The sequence below is a fragment of the Centroberyx affinis genome, unplaced genomic scaffold (assembly GCF_046629955.1).
Source record: "Centroberyx affinis isolate AG114_WGS23_722 - 3 ecotype Tasmania unplaced genomic scaffold, CSIRO-AGI_Caff_v1 ptg000299l_1, whole genome shotgun sequence".
In the NCBI taxonomy this organism is placed as follows: Eukaryota; Metazoa; Chordata; class Actinopteri; order Beryciformes; family Berycidae; genus Centroberyx; species Centroberyx affinis.
Genome location: NW_027278977.1, coordinates 261,060 through 273,898, shown reverse-complemented (window position 1 = coordinate 273,898; position 12,839 = coordinate 261,060). Strand labels below are relative to the sequence as shown.

The window sequence follows — 12,839 nt, the reverse complement described above, 5'->3', positions numbered from 1 at the left end:
TGCCAACAAACTGAAAAGCAGCTGACTGGTGTGTTTGCACCTGTAGGGGAGGGACTCCAGAAGAGGCTCTGTGCTGGCACAAATGACTCATACTTTACTAAATGCTAGAGGACAATTTGGAGGCTATTCAACACATCCTGTGAGAGAACCACACAAAAAAAGCAAGAGATAAAGAATATGAGAGAAGACGGAGAAAAAAAAAAACAGCGGAATTGAGCCAACGGAAGACAAAGAGAGTTATTAGAATCACCTGTGGTGAGGGAGAGAAGAAGAAAGCGGAAAAAGACAGAAGAGGGATGGAGAGGTTTAGAGAGCATGCTCAGAGGATATCATGAAAGTGACATAGCCGCTCTATTCAGACCGATGACTTTGGAGTTCTGTTCAAGGCCATGCAGCTGCCCGCTTGCCAAATATCCTTCTGTGAACTCAAACAAAATGGTTTTACAAATCTGTTCTCTTATCACACTGCGCTGAGTGAAGGAGAGGCTATGTGAGGTGAGGCGAGGCAGGGAAGGTAGGGGCACACACACACACACACGCGCTCTCTCTCTCTCTTAACTTGCATGCAGACACATGCACACATACCGACACCCTTGGGTATACCCGGCGGGCAGCCTGCTGAAACAGACACCGGCGCTTTAGGGCTGTCTCTCCGCTCTGCGTCCGGTCCAGATGAAGATGGAGCGAGGCTGTTCTTTCTCTTTAGAGATGTAATGGCCTTCTATTCCTGCCCGTCCACACAGGCCTCGCCAGAGGAGACGTTAGGTCAGGCGGGAGACTCAGGCGGAACCGCCGGGGGGGGGCGGGCGGGACGTGACACAGCTCTTCTGGACCTTAATCCAACCTCGCGACATCATGACTAATGTGGGTTCGTGTCAAGTGTTGTTCCTTCATCGCGTCCTGAGGTTACCGGACACAGCTCTTTTCAGTTGACAGTTTTTCAAGCGTCTCTCCTTCAGCATCAGGGACCCTGTACCAAAATAACCAACTGTGGACGTCAGAGATGGCTAGCAACCTATACGGTTATTATGCTTTTCCTTTTTTTGTTTGTTCCCTCCCTTGTCCCCTCTGTCCCGTACCTGTTGGCTGGCAGATGGCAGACGAGTTTGTGGGATGAAACTCCATTTATCTGGTGATCTGACCTGTTTTGCCTACACGCCATCCATCTCAGCTCTCCACCTTGGCAATTTTCATTAGGCACTGGGTTTAACATAGGACAGAATGCAATTTGCATTTATATAAGCTTTTTCATTAGGCCTTGCTCTCCCAGCCCTCTGAAAACATTAAGAATTTGGCGGAAGTCAGTGGCAGCCAATTTAAAATAGGAGACCAAGACAGTACTTGCCTTTCTTTTTTATTTATTTCATTTTTTCCTTGCATTTCCCTTTTTTTTTTTCTCTTCTTTATTTATCGACATTTTGCACTATCATACTCGAGACACACCTTATTTCATTGTCTGTCTTTATTAAGCTTGCCCCTTGTTTCCCTTGGATAGGGCACACTTATTGTTTTTCTTACCTTGTTCCGCCTTCTCTCCCACACACTCTCCTGCAGCATAGAAATGAGCTGAAATGAGTAGGTTTTTCTTTTTTCTTTTTTCGCCATGAAAATTCAATGCATAAATCCTCGTTTTTTAAAACTTTTTTTCGTCTCCTTTATGATGGATATATTCACCTTGTGAACAACCTCAAGTCCATCGCCACCCCTCCTGGTGCACTTAAAGTCACTAAGTCAGGCTAAATGGTCCACAATGGGATCTCTTAGCAGGTCTCTCTGACGCGCCTTGCTGATTCAGTGAGGGAAGAGCGGGGGTCATGTGGACCGTCTGGCAGGTAATCAGATGGGTGATGAGTCAGAGAGAGTTCATGGTCACCAGAGTGGAGATCAGAGTTGGCAAACACACACACTCACACTTACACACCCACAGAACACATGGGGATAAGCGGGTGAAACGAAGGGTGTCAATATGACTGTATGAGCCTGGATTGAAATAGAATGTCAATACATCATCCAAACATAAGCATCCAGGTGCAACAACACCAACCTGATATTTTACATTAATAGTGAAAGCTATGAATCATGATCAGAATCTGATGGGATAGAGAATGAGGATTCATGATGAGATGTGATGATGTACAAGAGATTGGAAACGAGTGCGATAAATAGATACAAATGATGTGGGGACGATGATGCGCATATACACCGCCGCTATAAAAGGCACAAATGGAATAGTGCCAGAAAAACGTCCAGACTGAGGGAGATTGATAGATGGATAGACGGATGGATGGAGGGATGGAGAGAGTGACAGATGGGAAGGGGTCTCTCCACACCTGCTGTCGGGAGGGGTCGAGCATCTGTCGTTCACGGTTGTCATGGCGATGTCCCACTGTCTAGGTGATCAAGCTGACATTTGAGGATTTCGACCTGGAGCGTGGCTACGACACCCTGACGGTGGGGGACGGCGAGGTGGTGGGAGACCAGAAGACCGTCTTCCATGTGTGAGTGGCCTCCATCCTTTTCCCCTCATTCCTCCCTCTGCTCCTGAGTTCTTTTAGCTTTTTCCTCCACTTCCTGTCATCTCTATCAGTCCTTCATTTTCTGCTGCTGTTACTATCATAGCTGGGTTTACATGGAGCCTGGTATTCCTTTAGCCCAATCAGAATAAATGCCCCAGAAGGGAATAGACTTGAGCATTCCAAACATAATTTAATTTAGTATGAAATGGGTGGTGTAAACCTTTGATAATCCGTTTTAAAGACTTAACTACTTTCTTTGGTTGGAATGTATAGTAATCTTAATTCTTCATGTCTGTCCACTCAGAGTAAGTGGCGACAATGAGTTTCCAGAAAAGTCTGAAACATTCTTCTCAAAATTTCTGATCTGATCTGATTATATGCTTTGATGCACGCACACCCTATCAGATCACTTTATTTACCATTCATGTATACTGTTAATTTGGCATTGTCAGTTGGGAGGAATTTATTCAGAATAAGATTTTCTGCATGAAATTGTAGCCCATGTTCCATCGAATCCTGTTTTGTTTTTTCTCTTTCCCCTTCACCTTTCACCTTGCTTGCCTTCCCATCACTCCTCCTCCTCCTCCACTTTCCTTCTTCCTTCACCCTGCAGCACCTCTCCCTCTGCCCCTTTCCACCTCCAGCCCTTTCTCTCCGCCGCACTGTTTCTCCTTTGTTTCATCACCTCTTGAGGCAGTAGCGCATGAAAAATAGATCGCACCACATTGTCAATCACCACTCTCTTCAATGTTAAAAACAAGATCACAGCCATGTGGCGCAGCGTTGCAAACTGCATATTGATGCCCCCTAATGGAGTTTGCTCTAGCAGATGCTCCATAACGTTTCACAGGATGTTGTTATTAATTGTGCTGAAATTTACCGCCTTAATAAAGTTTTTATAGATCAATTTTTATGCGAGGCTGCCTCGCCCGGGTGGGAACAGGGGAGAGGTGGGAAATAAAGGAGGGAGAGGTTTGTGGTAGAGGCGTTTGTTGAGCGGTGAGGAGCTTCCTTGCTTTAACGTTTGTGTACACACACACACACACACACACACACATACTCCCACAACACACACACAAACACTGAAAATGACTTAATCTATCCAATTAAGCACTACTTCTCCCCATATGGACATCTTCTGAATGTCCCTGAGTGGCATGAAATGAAACTAGACAGTGAGAACGTCTGTCATTGAGGTCAAACACACTCTTTCACACAAACAAAAAAGTATGGCACCATAGAACATAACTATCAGTACGATATGTCGTGATAACTTAATGACTTACTTTGCAGGTATACACTTACTAATTAGAGTTGGGTGGAATTACTATTCAAACAGGATTAAATTACATTTTCTGGAATTAACTTATCTTGCCTTAATTTTCCACTCTCTTGTCCCCCACCGTTTGGAATTAGAGGGTTAGGATTAAAAAAATGCTTCACAGACTAGAACAGTTTTAGAGCACTGTGCTTTGATGAGGAAAGTCAGATAGTTTAACGTACAACTTCGGGTGTTAAAAAAAGTTGCAGTTTGCAGTTGCATTAAAATAGTTTTATGATGCCGTCAAAGCAGGGCCTTTGGCTATTAAAGTGAAACCAAGTTCACTGTGCAGAAAGTGAAAAACCTGCCTGGCTTTAGTCTCTCAGCAAAACCTGGCCCAGGTGTGACACATGATGCACACATTCACACATTGTACACTCGTATATAGTACACACATATACTCAACACATACTTTGAAGACACTTTCTGGTTAACAATCCTGTCCTCTTGTTTCTTTTTGTAGCCTCTCTGGTACCACCACTCCAGACCTGGTGGTCAGCACCAGTCACCAGATGTGGCTCAACTTCAAAACAGATGACACCAGTGGCTCCCTGGGGTTCAAGGTGTCTTATGAAGGTAAGGACGCTTCAAACATACTGGTTGTCAGGCAGTGCTGTGCGCTGGCTAGCTGGCTGCCTTTATCAGACTTGTATGGACGTGTATTTCAAAACAGATTCAAACGTTTGAGCTGCTCATCTTGTCTGATACTCAAGCGGCATCAAAAGCGGTAAGGTCATTAAAAGACAGGGCCGTATAGGATCGCTTGTCTAGTCTTGCAAGATAGCCCGAAATCAAACAATCCTACTTTGCTTCAGCATTTCAAAGTAGTCAAGATAACAAAGAGACAATAGTTAGGTATCTTTTACAATTACCATTCTAATCTAACAGAAGTCCATTTTTGGCAACCTCAAAGAAAATGAAAATTATCTTTTTTGCTCTTTCACCCCTGTGCATAGTGACTCACTGCTCAAAGCTGACTTCATGGGTTCTGACAGCACGTTTTTATTTCAGTCTACTGTAACATTGTTGCCCTCCCCTGCATCCATCATCTTGATTTCGGTTTCAAACAGCAGAAGGGTCAGAGATGCTGTGCCAATCTCACTGAAGCCTTTGTATTACGAAGAGATTAGTGACACTAATGCCTTCCTTTCAGTCCTTTCCACTGTCTTCTAGAAGGAACCATTTTCCTTCCTCTTCTTACATTTCCTCCCTCCCTCCATCTCTCCCTCCCTCACTCCTTTTCTGCACACCTTCCCCCAACAATCTTTTACTCTGCATCTGCCTGCCTCAGACTTCAAGACTTTTATCCTCCGCAGCTTCAGGGCTGCAGGGAGTGTATTTGTATGTGTGTGTATGTTTGTGTGTGTTTGTGTGTGTGTGTGTTTGTGTGTGTGTGTGTGTGTGTGTGTGTGTGTGGGTGTGTTTGTGCACGCACGCATGCGAAAGAGACAGAGAAAGACAGGGAGAGACAAAAGAGATAGACAGTACAAGCTATTGTGTGTCTGTGTGCGTGTGTTTATGTGTGTGTGTGTGTGTGTTTGTGTGTGTGTGTGTGTGTTTCTGACTATGGGGAGTTTGCCAGAGTTCTTCCTCTAGATAAGTCTGCTGTTTGCCTCTCAGAAGCACAGTGAGTCTTCTCCCTTGCCCACAGATGCTTATTTTTCATCAGTAAAAATAACAGAGAAAGTGGAGCAGCACGCCGAACCAAAGTGTAATTAAAACAATGAGTTCTACTTAATGAAGGGGAAGAAACGCTTTGAACCACTTCACCTCCCAGATTGGAGCACCCAAAATCTAATTTGCATTCTCAATTACTTGTATTTTAAGCCTGATCATCAAGTGTAATTGCAAACACAGTCATACTAGCACACACACTCCCACCCTACCCGAGCGTATGCGTCTGTGTTGCATTCGCTCTGCAGTGGCCTCAATCTTTCAGCTGAAATTCTAACTCTCACCAACACAATCACAGGCGGCGATAATGCACATGCGTAGCTCCAAGCCCATGCTGCAACACTTTATCTGAGCATATTGAACATGTGCAATTTTAAACATGACTGCATACCCTTGCATGCACATGCACACATGCACATTTTCTTCTGGTTTTGAGCCTTTATTAAAGTCCATTTGCAGTGCTAGGCCTTAGGAGAGTGCAGTGCAGTTGTTGACAGTAATGTGAGTTTCAGACCCATTACAATGTCTGGATGACTTTGGAATGTCAAACAGACAGGGACAACAAATATGCCATTACATCTCTTCCCTTATTCATGAGAATCCCAACTGCTGTTTGATTCATTCCCGCCCTCTCTCTTCAACACACACGCACGCACGCACACACACACGAGCGTGCACGCACATGCACACACACACACACACATACACACACACAAACATATACACACTCACAAACAAACATAGACAAACAACACACACAAACACACACAAAACAACACACACATGCACGCATACACGTACACACACACACACACACACACCACACACATCAAAGAGCTCTTATTTCTTATTTATTCCCTCCATTTTCCCTGATGTTCTAATTGTAGGGGCCCATGGGGAAGAGAGGCCCTACTTGAGAAAAACACTGCAGGGAATTTGAGTTCTTCAGTGAGTCTGTTGCTGTATGTTGCAGTGACAACCGAGGGATCGTGCGATTGCGTGTGCGCACGCATGCATTTGCACGTCTTCGTATATTTGCGCATCTGCTTTATCGCCCGCTTGCGCTTCCACTTGTGGTTTTTGTTGGAACTGAAACATCCCCACGGTTCATTTTCCCCTCAACTCTCCCCCAACTTCTCCCCAAAAAGTCGCTTCCAGCATCCCCCTTTTTACGTAAAGGTGACTTCCACTAAAGATCAATGAGTTGTCTGGTGATCGAGGCTGCCTCAGGACAGCCATACATCCAGGCGGCGGCGCGCTCTAAATATGTGTTCTAAATGATGATCATCATTAGGGCTGAGTATGGATTTATATCCAGCATCACCCCTGGTGCGGTTTAAAATCGTATTAGACTCATGCCATCATTTCCTGGATGGATGAGCTTATTCGCTGTCTGTGTTCCCCCATCCGAATGCCTCGACAGGATGCCTCAGCATTCCCATCCGCAATCTGCAACCTCGGAAAAGAAGAAAGAAGAGTGAGTGAAAGTGAGAGGGATGCATAAATCCTGGGATAATGAAATGGGCGTGTGTGGTTTTAAGGGAGAGGGGTTGTGGCGGAGGTGTGTGTGTGTGTGTGTGTGCCTCGAAGTGCTCAAGTCAGCTCCCTGTGCAAGTGGGAACGTTTGTCACACAGTGAGGGGAGGGATACATTTGCGGAGAGAGAGGGAGAGAGGGAGAGAGGGAGAGACAGATGAGAGAGAGGTTCGTAAGACTGGTGAGTAACATTTTCGGAGGATAAAGAGACAGTAAAGAGGTACTTAGTGGCACAGCAAATTATGGAAAAATAAAACCCATGACGGGAGAATTGGCAAACCACGTTGATTTTGATGTCATACAGTACAGTAGCTAGCCTGTCTGTTAGCCTGAAATGAACTCTTCACAGAGCCATTCATGACTAATATCCATATCCGTAATATCCATTCTGTCTGGCTAAGACAGGCTAAGAGGCCAGAGAGGGGGGGCGTCTTTGAAACTAAATTTCAACAATGAGGCAGTAGTGGCCAGATCCAAGACACGCTAAAGCTGGGGCCACACTCCACGACTGAACTGACATCACACCCATAACAGCTGGCATTCGCAGAGTTTTGCTTTTGTCTTAGAGGTGTCATAGAGGTGCACACACTTGACGACGGGTCGGATTTGGGGATCACACACTACCTGACTTCTCACGCCATACGACCCCTCCAGTCCGGCCAAAACACAAGCTTTTTTTTGTTTTTTTTTGTTTTTTGTCATTCTCTCATACTCAGCTCATTGGCTGTTGCCGGTCTCCTTTCAGATTTGAGTCCATGACCAGCTCATGCTACAAGGAGATGTCAAGACTTGTTCAGATTGGAGTCGTAAAAACCCAAATTGGTTGGTGATTGGTGGGCAAGAGATTAAAGTTCTTAAATCACACAGATCACACAACCATGTCTGATCTTGAAAATTCAATCTTGATGAACAAGTCTATAATTGGCTATGATTGGCATAGAAGTTGTGTAATGTGTCCCTGTCTTAATTCCAGTGAAAATGCAAATGAATGACTTTTAGTCAACCTGGTACCAATTTAGAAAATTGTGCTATAATATGTAGAATTGATCTAATTTGGGATTTTGTGCCTTGTCTCAATTAAATGATGGAATGGTTTCAAAGTTTGACCATAATTCACTTGTTCGTCACCATCTTGGAGTCAGCTGAGCCAGTATTAAGGCTTGTGCTACTGTGTCACTTCTGACTGGTGGAACTGACTACATATTGTGGCAGGAACAAGCTACAATACAACATCTGCAAGAACATGGGAGTAGTGAGTAAAATTGGCTTCAGGCTGAGCTGTAGGGAAAAACAACAGAAGCTGAATCTATCTCTCAAATGTCAGATTTGTTAATTCTCCATCACACTCATGCGTATATGCAACCATCATATTAACAACACTAATTTAACTCTTGTAACTTCATTTTACATTTCCTAAGTCATGGATTAGCTGTTTATGCCTGCTTTTTTATAATCTATATACAAAACCATTCCTATGTATCATTGTTCATTATATTGTATATATATAATTATCATAACTTACCATACTGTGTGTCTACATATTATCGTATGATTCAGATAGTAATGATTTCTTTGGGATATTGTTTCATAAGAGATGATTCTGATCAAGACGAAGGAGGGAAGTTTTAAGAATTTGCATCAGAATTTGCTGCCTGAGAGAATATTGAAACAGATAACAGAAAAAAAAGAATATATGCACAATACAAAAGGAGAGATAAAACATGGTGACAGCAGAGAATAGAAAACGCTTGACTGTGATACTGTGTGGTGTTAAAAGGTACGCTTGTTACCCATCTGAGGTCTGCCAGGAAGATGCCTTTTACTTCTTCTCATTTGTCCACTCTTCTCCTCCTGTTCCCTCCTTCGGTCTCTTTTACTCACTCACTCACTCTCTGTTCCTCTGCAAACCTATTTTCTTCCCCTTCACTTCACCTCCCATCCCCTCTCTCTCTCTCTCTCTCTCTCTCTCCCCCCCCCTCGCTCCCTCCTTCCCTCCCCTCTTACCCAGGTTCAAACAAACAAGGTCTCTGATTCTCCCAGTGTCTTGTAGCATGCATTGCTGTTTCCACATATTGAATAATTGATAAGACAGCAGCGATTTACCTTTCACACATGCACACACAGACACACACAGACACACACACACACACACAAAAGGGGGAACTTTTTGTGCTGTCAGAAGATAGGGTCAGAGCAAAGTCAGCGTTGTTCAGTAACTTTACATCACCCGGAAGGTATAGTTGCTTTAAATTGCTGTAAGGGAAACAGCATTATAGAGTTGGCCTTAATCTAGCCTGGGATCCTGTACTGTAGAAACCTACAATGTATCTTCCTTGAGAAAGATATCACTTATCACCTATGCAGTTGTACGTTGTCAATACATGGGTGCTGGAGGCTACAGCTAGTACGGGTAATGACCTTTTCAATCTTCTGAAAGATGAGGCCCTCTCTCGCGCGCTTTCTCTCTCCCTCTATCCGCCTCTTACATTTCTGAAGAAACTACACTTCTCATGAGTCACAGAGCCATGGTCGGCCACAATGCTAAAGAATTTTATTCAAGGCGATAATGACAAGCAGATTGCAGAGAGGGTGGTCACAGAGGCAGCCCACCTTGTGGTAATTGGCACGGTTAGATTTAAGTTGGTTCTGTGGCTGTAAGATTTGATTTTTGAGAACAAATTTAGGTGACATAGCAGCAGGTCTGCCTTCGCTGAACCAACTTCCATGTTTTCCCCATTAAATTGTCATTTATTGTCAATGTCCACTATTGTCAGTGTCCATTTGGCAAACTGAACGTTCACTTCTCCAAATGTGTCTCTGTTTACGTAGAAATTGACCAGGGCAGTTGTGGAGATCCTGGTATCCCAGCCTACGGCAAGCGGGAGGGGGCAGGTTTCCGTCATGGGGACAGACTGTACTTTGAGTGTCTGCCTGCCTTCGAGCTGGTGGGCAAGAAAAACATCACCTGTCAGAAGAACAACCAGTGGTCAGCCAAGAAGCCCAGCTGCGTGTGTAAGTTCTTGGATCCCTTACATCATTCAGATTCAATATATACTGTGTGTGTTTGTGTGTGTGTGTGTGTGTGTGTGCGTGCAACCACATTCGCGTGGGTGATTCAGTATGTATGTTTATGCATGTGAGTGCACACAGGGAGGGCTGCATAATAAATGGTCAGATTATCCCCATGGTTTGCCTAGCAGAGGCTGTGGATTTTGGAACAATAGGAGGGCTTATTAGCTAATTAACGCCATGGAAGACAAACACAGAGAGAAAGAGACAGAGCCAGAGGGTGAGGGGAGGAGGAAAAGAAAGCTGAGCACGCAGATAATGCCCAATGTTGTATTATTGATAAGATAATGGCCTGGACAAAAAGCTGTAGCATTTAGATAAACATCACTGAGCTGAATAACATAGAGATGGCTGGCACAGGAGTCAATCTGGCCACATAATGCTGGGAAACACTGTGTATTTAGTTAACCTTTAACAAACTATTTGAGTCACTGTGGCTGCAATCCAGCATTGCCAAGGAGAATGTTGCGCTTTACTAAATGTGCAATTGGTCATTGCCTCATTATTATTTATTTGTGCATTTATTTATAAGCCTTTATCCAGATACAGGTGAAGTTGACTCAACACTTCTGCCTTTTTCAGCATCACACTGCTTCACACTCACACAGATATACCCACCCACATTGGGAAGCTGCCCAGTAACACCACAGTCTTTTGCTGTTGGCCACTGAGCAGCTCTGCTGGAGCAACTGGGGGTCAAGTGACAACCTTGACAGTCGCCGTCGAGGGAAATGAGAGCATTTCTTGTTGTTTTTTTTTAGTTTTTTTTTTATACAACCTACATTTGACCCAGCTCGTCCGTGATAGGAAATGATGATCTTCCAGTCATAAGCCTTACAAGCCCACTTCTCTAACCTCTGCTTATTTTGTGTTGCTTAGGCTTCCACTGTCCCCATTTTCATGCTCCAGGGCCCCCTCAAATGAGATACTTTGATTTTAATGGGTTCTTCCTCTCAAATAAAGGTTTAATGTGTGCAGCTAATGCACTGTTATTCAGTCACACTTCTAAAATTCAGCCTTGTCAAGGTTCCCTGGACTAGAAATGGATATATAGTACAATCTTGTCACAGTGGACCACATTCTACCACTGTTTGTGATCTGCTGTTACTGGTAACCTTGGCTGGATTCAGACATATTTCCCTTTTAATTTTCTATGAGCCTTGTGTCAGCCTGGTAAGAGCACGGTCGCTGTCATTGTATAGCTCTATATACAGTATGTCCATGCTACAAAACAGCATAGTGGTGCTTATAGTGGTGTTATTTGAAATAAGACTTTCTCCCCGATGTGTTAGATATCAACAGTATATGGGATGTGAAGTGGATTTCTACAGATTCAATAAAATGTATCAAATCATATTGTCTTGTAGTCAGCAAAAGTAAATGGGATTTGCTGATGTTTTTCAGCCTTCCGAACAAGGCTCTTATTTCGTGTTGCTTTGCTTTTCATTTCTTTTCGCATCACATCTCTCACTCTCTCTCTCGCTGTATGTCTGCATCTCCCCCCGCAGTCTCCTGTTTCTTCAACTTCACCACTCCGTCGGGGGTGCTGCTGTCTCCCAACTACCCTCAGGAATATGGCAACAACATGCACTGTGTGTGGCTGATCATCACCAAGCCCGAGAGCCGAATCAATCTAGCCTTCAACGACCTCAGCATGGAGAAACAGTTTGACTTCCTGTCCATCAAGGACGGGGGAAAGGTAGCGTTGAACGATTACGGCCGTTACTCTCAGTCCGGTCTTCCGGTCAGTATGAATAGCTGCCGGTGTAGCTATGTCTACCTGCCCACCAACACGTCTGTCTGTGTCACTGGACTTGCTAGTTGTCTGCCTGTTTGTAGGTGCTCTTTCCTATTTAGAATTCTGTGTGTTCTGATTCATCAGGATGCCAGCAGTCTCATCGAGCAACCTCTATCTATCTTCCTCAGGCTGAGTCTCCTATCCTGGGCACCTTCTCCGGTGACGTCCTGCCTCCTCCCATAACAACTAGTGCCCATGTGGCACGACTGGAGTTCCTGACTGACCACACCTACACAGACCGAGGCTTCAACATCACGTTTACAAGTGAGTATTGACTGTTACTTCAAAGGAGATAAAGGCAAGTCTTTATAGTTTATCGCAAAAGCCCGCCTTGACTGGATGTTGTGTATTCCCCTAGATTTTGTGTGTGTGTGTGTGTGTGTGTGTGTGTGTGTGTGCGCGTATCTGCCTCTGTGTATGTGCATGCAAGTTTGTGTAAGTTTGTGTATGTTTATATAAGCAATGGGCCTCATGAATCATCATCCATCGCCATATCTGTGCTTCTGTCTCCCACAGACTGCACAAACTCTTCCACCCAACGGCAACACTTCCCCCAGCACTTGCGCACACACACACACACACACACACACACACACAGAAATGACAAAAGCCCTGTCTTCTTTGTCTAAACGCAGACTTGACGTCTAAATAAAAACACAAACAAAGACGCAGCATCCTTACCTGACAGAGATATTGCGGCGGTGCTCATTATATTCTATTCTGGGTAGCTGCTGAGTTCTGAGGAAATTCCAGTTGGGTTTTGTGCTCAGATACAGTACATGTTGGCTGCATGCTGGTAAACCCATTTCATGGATATGCTGTGAGGGTTTGGCAGCAGGATTATTGCATTCATTTCCTATGCAGTATTGTGTAATGAGCCTGAATGTCTTTGCATTAATTTACATCCCAAAATGAATAATATCTTC

The 12,839-nt window shown here is 44.2% G+C and overlaps 1 protein-coding gene across 1 annotated transcript in view; it reads left to right on the top strand.

The window, feature by feature from the left end:
* The window catches only part of csmd2 (CUB and Sushi multiple domains 2), a gene marked incomplete at its 5' end in the record, with an annotated part of 223,670 nt that overhangs the window by 107,202 nt on the left and 103,629 nt on the right, over positions 1-12,839 (top strand). The window contains 5 exons of the mRNA XM_071515056.1: positions 2,395-2,498; positions 4,301-4,413; positions 9,876-10,058; positions 11,624-11,814; positions 12,042-12,177. Coding sequence (XP_071371157.1) covers positions 2,395-2,498; positions 4,301-4,413; positions 9,876-10,058; positions 11,624-11,814; positions 12,042-12,177 — 727 coding nt within the window. The remainder of the gene's footprint in view (positions 1-2,394; positions 2,499-4,300; positions 4,414-9,875; positions 10,059-11,623; positions 11,815-12,041; positions 12,178-12,839) is intronic.